This window comes from Elephantulus edwardii, unplaced genomic scaffold (genome assembly GCF_000299155.1).
Source record: "Elephantulus edwardii isolate Elephantulus edwardi_28Jun2011 unplaced genomic scaffold, EleEdw1.0 scaffold00183, whole genome shotgun sequence".
Lineage (NCBI taxonomy): Eukaryota > Metazoa > Chordata > Mammalia > Macroscelidea > Macroscelididae > Elephantulus > Elephantulus edwardii.
Window position 1 is genome coordinate 5,590,973 of NW_006399933.1, and position 20,606 is coordinate 5,611,578.

Genomic DNA, 20,606 nt, shown 5'->3' on the forward strand with positions numbered 1-20,606 from the left:
GTCTTACCCCCACCCCAATGCCAGCCTCAGAAGCCAATATGTTATGCTGTTCTCCATTAATCTATTTGTTAAATAATTGAATAAATCACAGATTTGTCTTGCCACTTTGATTCCAACATTCTATCTTCCAGTAAGCATATCACTGAATATGAAGGATAAGTATTACTTATTGTTGAATGACTATGTAACTGAATGTTGAAGACCACACTTTCCTTGGCTTTTATCCACAAGGGAAGCTGGGTGAAAGTATTCTATCCATATAATCTTTAACAGAGATATAAGCATATGGAACTTAAAAAGCATTGCAAACAATCCAAGAACATTGAAAATCTTATATAGAATCTGAATTTTCTTAACAATTTCCCCTATACTGATTTTATATTCTGACTAGCAATTATGCCTTAGATGAATTCTCTACTTTTCAGAGAGAAATAGAAGACGTTTCTTGGGATTAATGTTGTTTTTCTGAAGTGAACATCAAAAGACTCTAGAAATGAGAGTCTCTGGGAATTGAGTAGCTGTCTTGTGGTTGATGTCCCTTCAAAAATTGTGACTATGTAGGTCAGTTGTTCTCAAGCTTCTTGGATTTAAGATGCTTTTACAGTCTAACATGATTAAGAACTCTGAGTAGATTTTGTGGGAGTAAAATGAATCCATATTCACTGTATTAGAAATTAAAAATGAGAAGTCTTTAAAATATAAATTTAAAATGAGATATCTTTTTAAAAATATTTAAAGTAATAATACATGTATTGAATGTTTACACATATTAAATTAAAAAGAACTACATTTCATAGGGAAAAAATGGGGAGAGTAGCACTGTTTTACATATTTTGCAATGTCTTTAATGTCTTAATAAAAGACAGCTGTACTCATATGCTTATTTCTGCATCCAAACTTTTATGATGTCACATATCATGTAGTGTCTGGAAATTCCAGGATAGATTTTGTGAAAAGTCAGAAGTAGAAATTGTAAATGATGTTTTAGCTATCTTACAGAAACACTTGTGACCTCCTGGCTCTCCCCAAGTGTTGCCACATCCCTCTAACCCCAGCTTTTTGCTCTATGAAGGATCATAGGTAAGGCAGATGTGGTGTCTATAGTAGCTAGGAGACACCTATTGGTTGCTTCAATCAATTGTTCTCCACCTCTCACCACCAGAAGCTCACCCAATTGAAGAGCTATATTATAATTTCCATGTCTTTTCCCCTTTGGTTTTATTTCTTTTAAAGGATAATCCACTTTTTCAACTCCTTGTTGTCCATTGAAATGGATTCATCCTAGCTAACCCGCCAGCAGGTTTTAGGAAGCTGTAAATTGCAGAGGAGAAGATTGTCTATCCTACTTCTGAGGAACCGCTGGTGGATTTGAACCCCCAGAGAGGCACCACCTGTAGGTTTGCAGAGCAGCTCCCCAGGAAGTACTACACCTGAGCTCCCTATTCTACTTCCTAGCCTCTCCTTTTCACAGTTGGCAGCACAATTAATCCAGTTTAACATTACAATGCCAGAATGTGAATGCCTCTTGTATTTTGTCCATCACCAAGGCCTGGCAATTTAATTATCGGTTTATTTGCCAATGATCCATGGTGGTGTAGGGCATAGAGTATCTATCTATCTGCTGATGGGTTGTGGTTCAAATTGACTTGTCTGTTTGTATGATAAAGATAGACAGACTCCTTCCCTAAAAACTTTAGACACTTCGTGGAGTATTCTTATGAATAGGAATCCACTTGATGGCATTTTGCTTAATTATCTGCCAACTCTAGTTATTTCACTCCATCACTGTCTCAGAGAACTAAGGGAATATCATCTTGAATAGTCACATAATCTTCTGAATGGAAGAGTATCTATATCAAATATTTCTCCTCTAATTTCTTCACCCCTCTGTAGAGTGATGGTTACACAACATATGTCATTCCCTAGCCCCAGGAAAACACACACACACACACACACACACACACACACACTCACATATCATTTAAAACCCTCCAGTGATTTATTTGATTTTATGACAAGACATCACTTTGGGCAATCTCTGACCATTTATCGTTACTATTCCTGATAGTTTACCAGTAAAATATAAAAGCAAATATTATCATGCTTTAGCTATTCTTCCCCCCACCCTTCTTCTGCTTCATTGTTTAAACTACTAGTTTCTTAAGTATCCACAACTATTTTAGAAATTTGACCTTGGCAGATCTTTGATAGCTAATGTTCCTTTGAAAGCTATGTCATCGTCAGTAACAGAGTAGCTTTCCCCTTGTCAGTGAACATTGACATAATTTATAATGTCTAATCTTTTAAATTGCATTGTGTTATATATGTAAGGGATGCTGATAGATTCATAGACATAAAATCTTATCATATATTTTAGTCTGAAAAAGAACAATTGTATCACTACTTTTTCTCAAGAGAAAATTCTTGGATTAGAGATCTTTTCCAAGTCATCTTCTAAGGATTATGACTACAGAGTTGAAAACTTCATGAAAGTCTTGTCTCCTGAGCATTTTTATACTAGAAAGGGCTTGGATAAGATCCAGGGGAAAGTTTCAGACATGGATTCTGGCTTCAAATGGAAAGAAAGCAAACGTGCAAGCAATTTGAGGTTTGTACTTAGGAGGTCTTTACTGTTTTCTCATGTCAATTTTAAAATAAGAAGCTCTTTAAATTTACAGTGAGCCCTATCTTCTCCTTTGTGGCCCCCCAAAACACAAGTCTTGTTGATGGGAGAGCAGATTGACCACTGTTTTCAATCCCCAGGGACCATCATAAAGGCAATTCTTGGTTTCCTTTGCTTTTCAGTAGCTGGAATTAAGAAATTAATTGAGTTGAATTACTAAGGGATAGTCAGGTATTTGTCCACAGCCTAATGAAGCTACTTGTTGTTAACTCTAGAATAAAGAACAGCATTACTTTATTACCCTTAAGAAATGGACTTATTCTTACTGTCTATATAAAGTTTCTAAACACAGGGTATGACAGAAAAATATACCTGTGCATTCAAAATTTCCAGCTGGTACTCTTAGGCTACCATTAAGGCATGCATGGAATATTTGCTAGGCCTTGCTTAGGGATTGGCAGAGGATATGGATCAAACATCTGATTAGTGTCTTTGTTTTACTGGTCTCTCAGTCTGTGTAGGGACAGGATATTCCCAAAGTTAGCTAACACTTAATATTTTTCTTTTTCTCAGAAAGCTAGTAACACACATAACAGAAAAGAGAAATTAATGTTCTAAGAGTCACCCGTTACATTTGATTTTGTTGTAACGGAACAGTGAAAGATCTGAATAGTCAATGCTGTTTTCCTTAAAGTATTCCCAAACAGAAAACTTCATGTCAGTCATCAAAAGAAAACATTTCTCCCCTCACAGGCCACTGAGGATCACATAAATATGTTTGCATCTGCTTCCAAAGGATGGCCTCCACTGACACCCCTAGCAAAATGTTTTATTTGTAAGGAACTCTCAAAAGAGTTCTTGGTATTTTCAGTGTGAATTTGCTAGACATATTTGCAAAAAAATATTTGAGTAGTGGGGATGCAGTATTTTAAAAAACAAGCTACTTTGGCTAAAACGGATCAGCTTTAGTTGATATTTGGAGACATTTTTGTGCTTCTCTAACACTTTGCATCGTCACTAGAGACTCTTCAAAATATTTCCTTATTCAAGTCCCATGTTAAAGGATTTTGTACAAAGGAATTGCTTTCCCAACATTTAATAGGCCTTTCCAAATCAATCAAAGTCAAACATTTATTTTGTTTTTGTACTAGGTTTAGATATTTATGCAGTTGAGTAACAGAAGGGGTCTATTTTTTCACAGTTCAGGAATAATTTATTTTGTTTGAATAGTAAGTATATAAGCAGCAAAGATCAAACATTTATATCATAGTTAAATGGTCTGTAAAAAAGTCATTCATCATAGTCTTCATCAGATAATATTTATTAAACAGTTTTATGAAGGACTCAGAATAACTTTTATTTATTCATTGAGACTATTTTAGGAACTTGATGCACTAATACATCTTCCTAATCTTATACTGTTTATCCTATCCATTGCCATCAGAGTTGTGTAGTTTTAATGTAAGTATGTATTTGGGGTCACGTCTAGCAGCTGAGTGCCAATGGAATAAATACTGGTATACTGGTTTCAGAGAATCCTTTTAAAAGAAAAAATAGACTCTTTCAGGAATGCTAGTTTGTGGTCAAAATCACAAGAATGAATTATTTTGACTGGATTAAAACAGGGATAAGTAAAGTTGTTAAGGTATTATATATATAATATATATTACAGTAAATAAAAATCTAAAAAGGCTATTAACGTTGTATGTTGTATCTTAATAAAGCCTAATAAAAGTTCTAGTTACCTGGTAGAATGCTATGTATTATTAGTTTGTTGTACATATGCAATATATCAGCATAAGATTAATTTTTCAAACTTGATTTAGGGTTCTTTTCTTTTGAAGACTTCTCTACACATGCTGTCAGACAAAATAAATGAACAGTTAATGTGACTAACCACAAATACAGTAGTTAGTTGTATTTGTTTTGGTGGAATAGAATTCTCCAGAGGCTATCAAATTAATTATTATTTTGTATTTCATCAAAGACCTTCAGGTAATAGCCTTAATCTCATAAACGATTTTATTAGAAAACTTCAAAGTTTCTTTTTCAAAGTTCTTTTTTTCCCAAGTCTTTTGTCCTGTGTCAGTAATTCTTGTTTACTCCAAATCAATGTTGTTATTATGTGCCGTCAAATCGCCTGCAACTCATAGCAACCGTATGTATAATAACCCTAAACCCAGCTCTACCCTGTGCCAATCTCACTGTCTCCAACACATTTACAACAATTACCCTTGTCACTGAATCAATCCACCGCATAGAGGGTCTTCTTCTCCTGCACTGTTCCTCCACCCTCCCAAGCATGACGTCCTTCTCCAAGGACTGGTCCCTCCTTGCAACATGTACAAAGTATGTCAGATGAAGCATCAGAATCTTTGCCTCCAAGGAGCAACTTGGTTTAACCCTCTCCAGGATGAACCTATTTGTTTTCTTAGCAGTCCATGGTATATTCAATACTCTTCTCCAACACCACAGCTGAAAGGCATCAATTCTCCATCTATCCTCCTTAGTCATTGTCCAACTCTCTGACGCATAGCAAGTGATTGCAAAGACCATGGTCTTTATCAGGTGCACCTTACTCTCCAGAGTGACAATGTTGCTCCTCAGTAATTTGGAGAGGTCCCTAACAGCATATTTTTCCATTGCAATATATCTTTTAATTTCCTGGCTCCTGGTGCCAAGAGTGTTGACTGTAGAGCCAAGCAAACTAAAGCTATTAACAACTCAATCTCTTCACCATTCATCCTGATGCTGCCAATTGGCCCAGTGGTGAGAACCTTTGTCTTCTTGATATTGAACCTCAATCTATATTGAAGGCTGCAGTCTTTGACTTGCAGCAAGTGCTTCAGGGCCTCCTCATTTTCAGCAAGCAGAGTTATGTCATCTGCATAATACCACACTTCTCCTCATAAAGCCCAGCCTCCTGGATAATCTGTTCTGTAAATAGGGTATATCCCTGGAGTACACCCTTCTCAATTTTGAAGCATGCAGTGTTTCCTCGCTCTGTTCTGACGACTGCTTCCTGGTCCAAGTATAGGTTTCACCTTAGCACCATCAAGTATTCTGGGATTCCCATTCTTCTCAGAGTCAGCCACAGTTTATTATCCACACAGTCAAACGCCTTGCACAATCAATGAAACACAGATAGATATATCTCTGGTACTCCCTGTTTTCAGCCAAGACATATCTAACATTAGCTAAATATCCCTAGTACCACGACCCCAGCCTGGACTTCTGGCAGTTCTTTGCTGATGTGATGTTCCAGTCATTTTTGGATAATCTTCAGCAGACTCTTGCTTGCCAGTGATATCAATGACACTGTTTGATAATTTCCACACTCTGTTGGGTCACCTTTCTTTGGAATGGGAACAAATATAGATCTCTTCCAGTCAGTTTGCCAAGTGGTTGTCCTCCAGATTTCTTGATACAACTTGACGAGCACATCTAGGGTAATATCTGTTAGCTGAAATACATCAATTGGTATACCATCTATTCCTGGAGCTTTATTTTTTTTCCAGTTCCTTCAAAGCAGCTTGAATTTCTTCCTTCATTACAATATGCTCTTTCTCATATGTTGTTTCATGAAATTCTTCTGTGTCTGCCAATTCTTTTCAGTACAGTGAGTCTCTATAGTCTTTCCATCTTAATGCTTTCTGGATCATTTAATATTCTGCCCAAAGCATCCTTAAATTTGTTCTTCAATTCCTTGAGCTTAAAAAATGCTGAGCGAGTTCAGCGCTTTTGATTTTGTGACTACAGGTCCTAACATATTTCATTGTAATATTTTACTTTGTCATCCTTCTCTGTCGTTTGAAATCTTTTGTTAAGCTCTTTAATATCTTGATTTCTTCCCTGTGCTTTGGCTTCTGGGAGCTCCAGTGCTATATTCTGACATCCATTGTGGTCTTTTTTTCCTCCTCTGTCTTTGTAATGACCTTTTGCACCCTTCCTGGATGATATTCTTGATATCTTCCCATAACTCTTCTGGTCCTCACTCATTGGTATTCAAGGCTCAAACCTCTTCCTGAGATGGTTCTGAAATTTAAGTGGGATAGACTCAAGGTCAAACTTTAGTTCCCATGGATTTGATCTAATATTCTTTAGCTTCAATTTGAACTTGCATTAGTTGGGGATCTGCTCCACAATCAGCACCTGGCCTAGCTTTCACAGCTGATATTGAGTTTCTCCAGTGGTTCTTTTCATAAATGTAATCAATCTGATTCCTATTCATACCATCCGGTGAAATCCATGTGTATAACCTGCATTTATGTTTTTTACAAAACAGATAATTCTAATTTGAAGTTATCCAAAGGCAATTTGTATCAATAAATACAGGAGAGACAGAGAGCCCTGCTGGTGCACTGCATAGGAAGCTGTGCTGCTAACTCAGAGGTTCATCTTCCCTACTGTTAAATCTACTAGTGACTCTAGAAGTGATTTTATAAGGGAAGAGGAGTCATCTTCTCCTGTGCAATTTACAGCCTCAGGAAACCACCAGATGGGCAGCTATGAGTCTGTTCAAGCTCCATGATACTGAATTTTTGCTTTTGTTTTCTTTTTATATAACAATTACAATTTAGTAGTTTTTCGGTTGTTTTCTCTCTTTCCACAAAGCTTCATAACACAATTCTAAACTTGAGATTTTCTTAGTCTGCATGGAACACAAGTAATGCATTCAGCCACATCAATTGTGTATTTGTAAAGGAGAAGTACATTTTAATGCTATTCAAGAATCATTGTTGGTTCTTTGATTTTTTTTCTTTTTTGCTTTTAAATTTACACTAACCTCTGAAGGAAGATGCGGTTCTTTCTCTCCTTTGGAGAGCTTTTAAATTTTATTTCGGAATCTGGTCAGTCAAATAAATCCATTCAAATTTTAAACTGTTATGTTGTCATTATGTGTCATCAAGTTGAATACAACTCAAAATGACACTATGAACAACAACCAAAACCTTGCCTTATCCTGAGCTAACTTCTTTTTTTCCAGCACCATGACCCATTGCCACCATCACCGTGTCAATGCACTTCATCCATAGTCTTTTTCTCATGTGCTGACCCTCCACCAACCTTAATGTACCCCTTAAAGGATTGACCTCTTCTGACAACATGCCAAAAATATGTGAGATGGAATTTTAACATCCCTGCATCAAAGGAGCAACCTGATTTCACCCTCTCTAGCACAGGCCTGTTTGTTATCTTGACAGATCAGAGTTTGTTAAATACTCTTCTCCAGCACCACAATAAAGGCATCAATTCCTCTTCTGTCATCTTATTTCATTGTCCAACTCTCAGGTTCATAGCAAGCGATTGAGAAGACCATAGCCTGGATTGGGTGTACCTTAATCTCTTGACTGATATCATTGCTCTTCACACTCTGGAGTTGTCCCTGGCAGCAGATTTTTCTAATAAACTCATCTTTTTGTTTCCTGACTTCTGGTGTCAAATACGGTGATTGTGGATCTGAGCAAGATGAAATTGTTAACAACTTCAAATTTTTTATCATTATGCACCTATTAACCCAATGGTGAGGATTTTTCTTTTTCTGATGTTGAGATGCAATCCATAGAGAAGGCTGTCAGCCATGATCTTTTCAAGTACTCCTCAGAGTAGGCAAGCAAGCTTGTGTCATCTGCATAAGTCAGGTTGTTGATAAGCCTTCTTCCAATCCTGATGCCAGAATTACATTTTTAATAGAGAATTCTTGAAATACTATTTCAATTCTAAAAGTAGCTAGAGAGTGTACATTGACATTTGTGATGTTAAGGCTTTGTTATTCAAAATTGTTTTCCTATTGTCTGACTTTGCCATGTGGATGGGCAGAAATAGGTGAATAGAGCATGTTAGTCTGTCTGCAAGGGATTGGCTAGTCCTGCCAATCGACAAAAAGATTGGCTAGTCTCACCATTATGGAATTGAGTGGATCCAGCAGCAGAATTGCTGCTTTCATACTAGCAGCAGAGTAGAAGCAAGAGAATGCAGTACATCCTTCAGGGACAGAGATTCTTGTGTCAGGCTGACTATGGTCCATGGGAGTAGCAAGCATAGTAGCTCTAGCTGAGAACTAGAGACTTGGCATGAGATGAAGCAGACTTTATGACTGTTACACCATAAATAGGAGCTGACAAAGAGCCTTTAGCCCGTTATTTGGAGAATAGTGTTGGGTGGTGGTGGCTGTAATTGGCAGGACTGAGAGGTTTGCAACACCCGCCTAAATTCACAATCAAGGCTGAGGCACCTACAAGCACATTTTGGAGGCTGCCCTGACTGTATTTTACTAACCTGAATTACAGTGTTTTGACTTCCTTACTGTGGCTCTGTGAAGTCCGTGCACTACTGCATCAGATTTTGTAAACAGTGAAGCTGTAAGATTGGTGTTGGGATGAGTAAAAAGAGGTGTGGGAGTGTGAGGGATATGTCTGACCTCATGGAAATTTGTGTTGTCGTTTCAATGCTGTTGATAAGGACAAGTTCTCCTCTGTGAAGTTGGTAATACGGCTTTCCCACACAGCTTTTACTCCTTTTAGAGCTTTACTCTATTGAACCATAAATATTTTAATGTATTCTTTGGTTGTTTTTGTTGATTGTGACTCAGTGGCTCTATGAATAAAAGACCTAATCTAATGTCTTTCCATAAACAAGAGACCTAATGCCTTTCCATAATTGTCATCTTTCTCCAAGTTCATAGAGTTTCCACAGGAATGTGGTTTAGGAAGTGGATGCCACTTCTACTTCCAATCCTGCTTTGCATCTGGGAGCTCCACCAAACACTGTCCACCTTGAGAGATGATTATGGTACTTGATACCCCACAGGCATAAGGTTCAGCATCACAGCAAACCCATATTACCTCATTACAGCAAATTGATGAAGAATGATACACAAAGTAGAAGAATCTTACTCCACTAGTGACACTAGTCTCACTTAGCAGTGGTTAAGTGTTAAGTGGTTAAGTGTCGTCAAGTCGAATATGACTCATAGTGACCCTATGAACAAAAGACCTGAACTCTGTTCTCTAATTACCATTTGACTATTAACATTTAACTATTGAGTTTGTAGAAGCATCTGCTTTAGGAAGTGTATGGCACTCCTGCTTTCAAACGTTAATCAATCTGGAAGCTCTTCCAAACATTGTCCATGATGGGTAACCATTATGGCCCTTGACACAACCATGGCACAATGTTTAATATCAGAGCAATTCCAAGTTATTCACTACAGCAAATAGACAAATCACTGCTACTGTACCACTTAAATGTAAAAATTCTAAAATTTTTAAATTTTAGAATTTAAAATTTCAAGACATAAGAAACCAACTTCCAGAGTGGAAACACTGCTCAAGAGTTTCTAGGCCAGCCATGTATTCCACGCCTCACTACAGTTTTAAAGACACACCCGTGAGTAGGCCTCTGCCCTTGAGTTCTTGTTAGCCAAAAGGGGCCAAATGCCAACAGACACACGCTTGTGGAGGGGAAAATAACCAATATCACAAAGTAAACACAACCCAAAACTTTCCTTACATATTCTTTGGTAAGATATGTAAATTTTAGCTGTTCAAAAATTTTCCAAGTTATAATTTGCTTACACAAATATTGAAGTTAAAAGAAGACTCCAATACCTAGTAAGAGTAAATATTGTGTTTTTTTTAGTTACTTGACTAATGATTTAATAAACTTCTTGATGTGTATTAGTACATTGGAACTAGGGAAGAAAAGAGAGAAATTTTCATAGAAACAGTTTTATTTTTTTAAATGTCAATAAGATTATGGAAAAGAAAAATTTAACAAAATGGGTAAAATTATATTTGTCATTTCAGATGCTAATCACTGTTGTTACCAACTTTGCATGTACATGAGCAACCTTAATTTAGGTGTAATTACATAGTTTATAACCAATTTATACTGAAGTTAGGGAAGTAAAGTGCCTTTAGAAATTGTTTCTCAATAACAAAACAAAGTTTGAGTGAAAGAAATATTGGAATGCAAATATCAGAAATAATAGAGTTTCTTAGTAAAAATATTAGCTATAAACATACAAATATACTCTAAGAAGTAGACAATGCACTTGTTGATAGTTTTTATTATTTGTATTTCTTTTACCCTTAGCTTATAGTTCTATGAATGACACTGATGTTCCTATGGAAACAACTGAGTGCATTCAAGGTCAAGGAGAAGGTTACCGGGGCTCAACAAATACAATTTGGAACGGAATTCCTTGTCAACGCTGGGATTCCCAGTATCCTCATCAGCATGACATAACACCTGAAAATTTCAAGTGCAAGTAAGTAATCAGATTTCAAAGATTTCATTTATGGCAGGAGAAACATGATGATTGCTTTCTACTAATTTCTGTGTTCTTCAGACTAGTGCGCCTATGATAATGAGATGGGGATCTAATGGTATAGTCCATACATTCTTTTGCTGCTGACCCAAAGGCCCTGCCCCTCTGATGGGTGGACTGCTATTTATAGCCTTGGGAAGCCAATGAAGAGTCAGTTCTGAGTAGCTTCCTTATTATCTCACTCATTGCCATTGAGTAGGAGGAGTTAAATACAGATTCTCATGCTCCACTCAGGGATTTGGTTCACAGATTGCAGTAAACAAGCACTCTTTGTGATTCTGATGCACGCAATTGGTGTACCATACTTTCTAAACACAACCCTATGTTGTGCTTGAGCACAGCTTAGCTCTTGCAGGTGTTTTTAAGAAAGCATTTAATGATAATGTTGACCATACATGTTTTTTAAAAAGGTGTACTTTTGGATTTCCATATTAAATGTAGGGGGGAGTTCCCTCTTATAAAAAGAGGACCTTGATTACAGTAAAAATTTTGGATTCATGATGTTTCAACCATGAAGAACTTAACAAAATAATTTTTAAAGGCTTAACGTTGTTTTAAAACGTTGTTTTAAAACGTTGTTTTAAAACGTTGCTTTAAAATTTGCTTTGAAATGAAGGTAGTGAGAATTGGTTACAAGAATGAAGTCCAAGAAACAGCCCTGGAGGGACATGAGTATCAATGATCAATTTGCTCTGTGCTGTTTTTGTGGTTGCTTCCCACTCACTGCTTTTGTTGAACAGATATAGTCATAGTTCCATGTGTTTTCAAGTTGTCCGCCTTGTATGAAGAACATAAAATTATTACATTTTAAATTTATAAACACTTGCTATTCATGGTATTTTTGCTGAAAAACAACTCTAAATAAAGAACACTAGATTTGATTGAATAGATTTTAGCAAGAGAGCTTAGTATTTCAAGATGGAAAAAGTGCTAAGTACTAGTTGATCAATCCACCTATTTTATATTTTGTAGATTTTTTTATAGTTGTTTTGTAAAAAAGAAATAGAATTCAGCAATAATTTACTGAGATATTGCTATTTTGTCATTTTGTCTAATTATTTACAAATTATAAAATATATAGATGTATTCCTAGGTTTAAATTCCTCATTTCCTTTCAGCAATTCACTCTCTACACCTGATGAACAAGCCACTTCAGAAATATATATCAAATCAGGAAAAGCAAATGAAATGAGAAAAGAATAGTTAATACAGACAAAATGGAACAGGGACATAGTATCACTAACACTTTTTGTTACCTTCTAGTGACTAGTAATATTGACACGAGAAATTGTGTATGTTTAAGTGCCTATTGAACTTCTTTTGTAAGAAAAAGAAGTTGGTTATCAAAATTTTATCCATACATTATATAAGTTAATTTTTAAAATATTGCCATTATTTAATATCAGACCTTAAGCCTTCCTTTCTTAATTTAGCTCTTTGGTCAAATTAAGGAGACATTCAAATGTTGTTATTGTTAGGTGCCATCAAGTTGAGTATGACTCATATTGAGCCTATCAACGACAGTTCTGAACCCTGTCCTGTCCTGTGCTATCCTCACAATCTCTGACACACACAAGCCCTTACTTTGCTGCATTCACAGTGTCAATTCACCTAGTAAGGGTCTTCCTCTTCTTCCTTCCCCATCCTTCCACCTTTCCAAGCAGGATATCCCTCTCTAAGGAAGAGCCTCTTCTAGCAGCATGCTAAAAGTATGTGAGATGAAGCTTTATCATCTTTGCCACCAAAGAACACTCTGGCTGCACCTTCTCCAATACACATCTGTTTGTTCTCTTGGTTGGGCATAGGATATTTGGTACTCTTCTCAGCTCAAAGGCATCAATTCTTCTGTCATCCTTATTCATTTTCTACCTCTCATATGCATAGCAAGTGACTAAAGTGACCATGGCCTAAATCAGGCATACTTTGGTCCTCAAATTGACATCATTTGTCCTCAATATTTGGAGAGCCCCCTGACTGCAGGCTTTCCCAGTGCAACACTTCTCCTGATATGCATAAAAATACCTATGCTAGTGAACTGTGCTAGATGAATGATAAAATATTAAACAGAATTTTGCTCAAAATAGTAATGCATTTACCTTCTGTCATCTAGCAATGTTAGTAAGGAGCCCATGTTGTATTAGACACTCTTTTCTCATTTTAAAACTCCATGCTTCTGAACAATATGGTTTATGAAGAAGCGACATAAATCATATATCATCTATCCCTTTCATAATTGTAAACAGTTCCTATTTCAAGTGCAGGGTAAGGATTTAGGAAAAATATTTAGGCAAACCTAGCCTTTCATTATTATTTAATCCTGATTTATGAGGTGTTTCTGGACTTAGATTTTATAAGTAAGCCTAAACTGAGTCACTGAACACCTTGTATCTTATACCTTCATACAATTATGCTGACTTAAAATAGTAACCCCAAATACTTTTCCTCAGCAGTTACTCACCTAGAATTGAAAACTTATATAAATTTTAAGTCATTATTTCATATTTTATGCATTTGTAAGTTTTTAAAAATCACAAGTACAATTTTGAATAAAATAAGTAAAATTTTCTGTTGTTTTAAAATCTTTGCCGATTACTAATTTTGTATGTAAAATTGTTTGACTATGAGATTTAACTAAGAACCCTTGAATTAAATGGCTTTAAGTGCCAGAAATTAATGTTCTCAAATCCTGAAGTAACACAGTTTGTATCAAAATGCAAGACCATTTAAAAAATTAAATATCTGCATAGTTGATGTGGTTGATATTCAAAAACTATTTTGATTAGTTGACTTCCTAACCATACCCAGTTTTCTTCCCTTAAATGTTTTTGCTTTTTAATGTTCCAGCTGGGTATTAATAGACTCATAGTGTTTCTAATTGTACCCAAGGGATACATTCTGTTGTTTCTAGTATGTGTTGTTATTGTTGAGTATTGTTGAGTTGAAACTGATCCATCTATAGCTGACCCTCCAGCAGGTTTTCAGAGACAGTTAAAAGCATGGGAGGCAATTGCTCACCCTTCTCCTATTTTGTTTTCAGTATAGAGAGTAGCAGTAATTTAGTTAAACAAGTAACAGAGAATTTGGGGGAAGGAGGAAATGTGTCTTTATTTAGAAATAGGAAACAATTTTCAGATCAAACAAGAAAATCTTTATTTTATTTAACTTTAATATTATATTAAGGATTTATATCTAGGACATGCTAAACCAAAAAAAATCCTCTTCTGCTGTGGAGTTAGCCCCCCATCAGGTTTTGAAGGCTGTAAATATGGAGAATTCTAATGGAATAGCCTCCAGGGAGTTGTACTGCCAACTAAAATGACACTTCTCTGAGTGTTTGAATCCACCAGCCTCTCTGTGGGAGAAAGATCGGGAATCTCCCATGTATTTACAGCCTCAGGCAAATTGTTAAAGGGTCATTTATGATTCAATGGCAATGAGTTTGAGTTTTTAGAGTTAAAATCTTATAGCGAGGAAAGGGTCTTATCTTTCTTTCACTGAGTGACTGATTGGATCACAGCCCAGCAGTTAATATCCTATACCACGGAAGTCCTTTCGAGAATATTGGCACACTTTCAGACTTTACTTTTACAGAAATAAGACTTTTACTCTATACAGCCTCAAGTAACCATTCTGAACCAAGAAAATAAAACAAACTATATTTAGATGAAATCTATAGAACATTAAATGAATCAATGAGATACCAAATTCAAAGCAGAAGTAGCTATCCTCTTTTTGTGTGGTGTTTGAATAGCTTGAGCTTTATTTGAAATGAGGATTGTTAGTGACTACTATGAATAGCATTTCTTCTTCACAAAGAGACACACTTATTTCTACATTATATGTGGCTTGAGTCACCAAAAATATAATAAGTGATAGATGAGTTGTTTTTTTTTTAAAAAAAAAACTGTGACAATTGAGAGGGTAAGTCAGAAAAAGTGATAAGAATGAATGGTCCCTTTCTATCTTTCACGAGACGGTGATGTTTACATGAAACTCTAGGTCTAAGACTGGCAAAGCACATCTGCCAGCATTTATTCCAGTTATTTGGGCAATATCATTTTTTATACTGAATTTTAAATTCTCAAAGCTATTACAAGTCCTAAAACTTTGAACTCTATAGACCTGCATACATTCTGAGAATCTATAAACATAATAAAGCTGACTTCACTAGCCTAAGAACTCTGGCAATTTACGTTAATATGTTCATTTTACAGAGATCTAAGAGAAAACTATTGCCGAAATCCAGATGGAGCTGAATCACCTTGGTGTTTTACTACTGACCCAAACATCCGAGTTGGCTACTGCTCCCAAATTCCAAAATGTGATGTGTCAAGTGGACAAGGTAACAGCTGATATTTTGCAATGAGACATAATTAAATCCAGGGAAAGTCTACAGGGAAGATACATTTTATAGCTGAAGATATACTTTTTAGTGAATGCCTTCGTTGGTTAACAAACAAAATCTTCAAGTATGAAGACGGTTTTATATATAATTTTTATTTATATATAAATTTTATTTTTATTTATATAGAAATTATATATATAATTTTATAAATACTTATTATTTTTGGAAGCAGGGGTGGCATCCACTTCCTAAACAACATGCCTCTGGAAACTCTATGAACTTTGATAAATGTTAATAGTTATAGAAAGGTTTCAGGTCTTTTTTCCATAGGGTCGCTATGAGTTGTGCTCGACTTAACAGCAATCAACAACAGCATATTTTATAAGCATGTATTATTCATATATTAATTTAGTCATTAATCATCTATTTATCTGACTGTGTTTGAGTACTTTGCACAGCTCTAGGCACTGTGGATGAAGTAGTAAACCGCTGAAGTATATATTGTTATGGAACTAGCATCTACTACACAGAAAGCAGAAAAAAAGAAATAAAATAAGTATGTTAGTTTGTGGTATGTGCTTCCAAGAAAAAAAGTCTCAGAGTTATAGAGACTATTTTATATTTTAATAGTCTTTCAAGATCTTACTTATTAAGGTAATCAAGGACTTCTGAAAGGAAATGCACAAGTAGAATGTCATGTTGTAGACGGGTAAAGTACAATGTAAGTAGAAGAAATTATATGCAAATATTGTATAAAATAAGGTAGTATTTGAAAAGCGAAAATAAAAAAGGGTTGCATATGGTCTGGTATAAAATGAACAAAATAGATGGTATCATGGGAGAGGATTAGAAAGCAAGCAGCTCCAATTGCATTGGCCTTCTAGGAATTGTAAAAGTTTGCCCTTTTACTCAAAATAAGTGATTTTGTTGCAAGGCTCTGGAAAGAGCAATTCTATGATTTGACAAAATTGTGAATTGATAACTCCTGCTGGAATATGGAAAACAGCCTGAATTTACTGCAAAAGCAAGGAAACCAGTTGAGTGGCCTATTTAATAATTCACACAAGAGTTGAGAATATTTGGACCAAGGGGTTGGAAGGGGAAAGGATAAATAGTAGTGGGGTTTAGAATTAATCACTACTGTGATTTGGAAACATAGAAGCCATGGAATAGAACTGTTTCAGAGAGCAGTGGTGGAGAAAAGGTTTATTGATGTGAACTCACATGTTAAAGATTAATAACAACGTTAGCCTATTGACATTTTCTAACTGTATAGTGATGTATGGTTTTAAATTATCTTATTCTCTTTCACTTAAATTTCTTTGTGAGGGCATAGTCAGTCCTAAATTATCCCCAAAACACTGAAGACAAATTTAAATTTCGATTCCACAGCTTTATTCTTATATCTTTGCTTCTTTTGTGGTCTATTAACTGTTCATGAACAACAGTTTTAGAGGGAGGAAATGAGTCCCTGATCATTCAAATTCACTCTTTAGACGATTTTAAAGGTCAGCTTGACATAAAGTTGAAACCAATAATTAAGTGAAATTTGGTAACATCTGGGTTTTCTATTCCCCTGTCCTGTTCATTAGAATAAGCACCAATAATCTGAAAGTGGTAGGAGGGAATGAGAGCAATTGTTTTACAAGCTTTTGGTCAATATTAAGTAATATATGCTTTCATGTGTGTTTTTTTAATTACCAAATGACTATATAAGAGAATACGTGAATTTGAGATATTAATAGAGATGGCTTTATTGCTTACCTAATAAATCTACTCGTGAATAGACAATGAAGGCAGTTTTATGAAATTTAAATAACTTGCCTAAATTCTTAAATTGTTACAGGTGATATTATAATCTGATTTTCCTTATGAACCTTTCCATTATTCCATGTTTTCTTCCATTTCATAATTTTTCAACAGTATGTTATTATTCTTTGAGCATGTATTGTGTTTCATACATGCACAAGTATTTTTGGAATTATGAAGAATTACAAAATAAGGAAAGCCTAGTTCTTTTCCTTGAGAGACATCATTAGCCAATTTTTAATTTTTCATAAAACTGAAATTTCAAATGGCAGTGTATGCCTTTCTATGATACTGTCAATTTAATTGTATGCAGTGTGTATGTGTATGTATGTGTGTGTGTGTGTATGTGTCAGATTTTGCTAATTTCTTCAAGGTGGATATAAAATAACTGTTTTACAAATGTTAAACAAATATAATTTTGAGAAAATACTACATATTAGATTTTATGAAACATAAGAGGTGATACTCAGAAAATCATTGATGCTATGAAGTATTTATATTCATATCCATGTGATTATCTGCCTCTGAAAACCTGCTGGAGGGTCAACTTGATGGTTCACAAGAACAATATCATAAAATAACAAAAATAAGTTAGACTTTTTTCAAACAGGAAAAACTGAAAAAGAAATTAAACTTAACTGAAGTATACTAAAGAAATTAATCAAGACAAAAGCAGATGCTCAGCAAAGTTGGATGCAGAACCTTGTCTTTGTGGACTGTGTTACACTAATAGACCTTGAAGTCCTCTGAAACTATGGTCTGTAATCCGAGCACCAGCAAATCATTCCTTCAGCATAATGACTTATGATGAAGACATTTATAGGACTTTACCCCTTGTTGATTCTGCTGTACACTACATATACCAATATAAATGTATAACTATCATCTGCCAAATATATGCATAGTCATGAATATAGTCCTACTGTCTGTCCATATCCTGCTCATCTTGCCTGTTTGGGGTCTTCAAAACTCACCAACAGGTACCTAAGGAGCAACTCTTGGTTTCTCCCTGCCAAGAAAATGGAAGAGAAAAGAAAAGAAAAGGTGCATAAAATCAATTCATCCAAAGGGCTCATCAGTCCTGTATAAGGAACTGATGCAATATAGGATAGACCAAGTCCAACTTCTACCTGCTTCATAAAGAGAAACTATTCTGATCAAAAATATCCATAGTATCAAAAAATACCTATGTTGCCAGACATGCCATTCCTCCATATTCCTGTACCTATTTCTATAAATCATTAGGTCCAATGCTTGTTGGAAATTGACTAACAGACTTTACTCACACTTGTGGAGTTTATTAGAAAAATAGGTTGTGGGTGGGGGTTGACAAGGATATAAAATATGAAAGTCCAGATTTAAAAAATGGCAGCCCCAAGCCAGATTAATGGCAAGACAAAAATCCTCAATTAGTTCAGACAGCTTCTCAGTCAACAAGTATAAGTTAGATTCAGTTCAGCAGCACAAATATACCTCTGCTTCTCTCAATCATCCATCAAACTTTATCTCATAGGAATCACAAGGCACAGCTCTTCAATCAGTCATCCAGAAGCAAATCCTTTAACTTTGGCTCCATCTCTAGAGTTTCTGTGCTTCTACCTTGCCACAGTCTATTCACAATCTCTCCACAGTATTTCCACCATCTCCCCAGAGTGTGGAAAACTCTCTCTTATATTGGTCCCATAGCTATTGATGATTTACAAGACCTTGTATCCACAGATGAGGCAACTAGAGACCATGTCCTCAGCAGGAGTTAATGCAAAAGATGGAAAAGCCATTTTTCAAAAATCTGATACCACAGCAACATAAACCTACAACCAGAAGTAGGTAATATCAAGCTATTATTGTGGGATACTCTAAAGAGATTACAAATTACCAAATGGGCAAAAGACATTGAAAGACTTTTCACAATGGAAGATTTTTGGATGACCAAGAGACACATGAAGAAATGCTCAAAATCATTGGCAATAAGAGAGATGCAAATCAAAACTACAACAAGATATCATCTCACTCAGATAGCATTGGCATACTTTAATAGCACAGCAAGTAATAAATGTTGGAGAGTATGGGGAGAGATAAGAACTTCTATACACTGTTGGTGGGATTGTGAAATGGCACAACCACTCTGGAAGGCAGTTTGGCATTTCCTTAAAAAGCTGAACATAAAAATTTCATATGACCCATTTATTTCACTGCTTGGAATATACCCCAAGAAAATAAGAACTGAGGCACAAATGGAGATTAGTACACCATTGTTCACAGCAGTGTTATTCACCATCTCAAGAACATAAAAACAGCCCAAATACCTAACCACATTCAAATGGATTCAGAAATTGTGGTGCAGTCACATGATGGAATACTATGCAGCATGCAGGAGCAATGATTTTGAAAAATACTACCTAACTTGAGAGGGACTAGAGAACATTAGGCTAAGTGAAAATAGCTCAGTCCCATAAGGACAAGTACTGTATAAGATCATTGTTGTAGAAATAGAAAGATAACTAGTAAAATGTGTATGAGGATCCAAGGGGGGGAAGGGTAGGAGCAGAGAGGTGAGCATGGCAGGGAGATAATCATGGGGTCACACAATTGATGGGTAGAGGGAGAAGTAAGTAAAGGAAATGGGAAAGATCTGGTGTGAAAAACATTGTATATGAACTTTGAGTAAACCAGTGTTGTTGTTGTTGTTGTTATGTGCCGTTGAGTTGCTTGTGACTCATAGCGACCCTATGTACAACAGCCCTAAACCTCCACTCTGTCCTGTGCCAATTGCACTGTCTCTGACACTCCCATCCCAATTATCCCAGTCACTGAATCAATCCACCTCATAGAGGGCCTTCCTCTCCTGCACTGTCCTTCCACCCTCTCAAGCATGATGTCCCTCTCCAAGGACCGGTCTCGCCTCACAACATGTCCAAAATATGTTAGATGGAGCCTCAGAATCCTTGCCTCCAAGGAGCCACCCAGTTTAACCCTTTCCAGGACAAATCTGTTTGTTTTCCTAGCAGTCCATGGTATTCTCAATACTCTAATATTAAAAAAAAATCTATTTTTTATAAAAAAATCACAGTAGAAGATTCTGAAAAGAGTGAGTGAAAATTGTAGAACAAATTACAAAAGCATAAATACCTGAACTTTGTAAGCAAACAAAGAAAAAAAAAAGATCACACTTTTCTACTTTTCCCATAGAGACTAATTGTAGACCCAGACTAGTAATAACACTTCAAGCCTGGAGGTCAACTTACCCTAAGGCTCAGCTTGCAGCTAAACAATTGACAGGGTATGAGAAAACAGTAACATCAGGAAGACACTCAACTCTTTAGGCTAAGCAACCACATAAAATCAAAAGGCTTACATTTGCTCCAGGGATAAAACTAAAAAGATGGGAAAGGTAGAATAGAAGGATTAATGGAAATGAGAATCATAAGGAAAATATGGAAAGAGTGTGGTTACCTTGTTTATATCATAATTAATGTCATTAAAGAAAATGTATATGA

At 35.7% G+C, this 20,606-nt stretch overlaps 1 protein-coding gene across 2 annotated transcripts in view; it reads left to right on the forward strand.

Annotated features, from left to right (window-relative positions):
• Positions 1–20,606, forward strand: part of HGF (hepatocyte growth factor (hepapoietin A; scatter factor)) — a 95,042-nt gene that overhangs the window by 49,370 nt on the left and 25,066 nt on the right. For both annotated transcript variants that reach the window (XM_006896145.1, XM_006896144.1), the window contains exons 8-9: positions 10,721–10,895; positions 15,170–15,297. In XM_006896145.1, the coding sequence (XP_006896207.1) occupies positions 10,721–10,895; positions 15,170–15,297 (303 nt within the window). The remainder of the gene's footprint in view (positions 1–10,720; positions 10,896–15,169; positions 15,298–20,606) is intronic.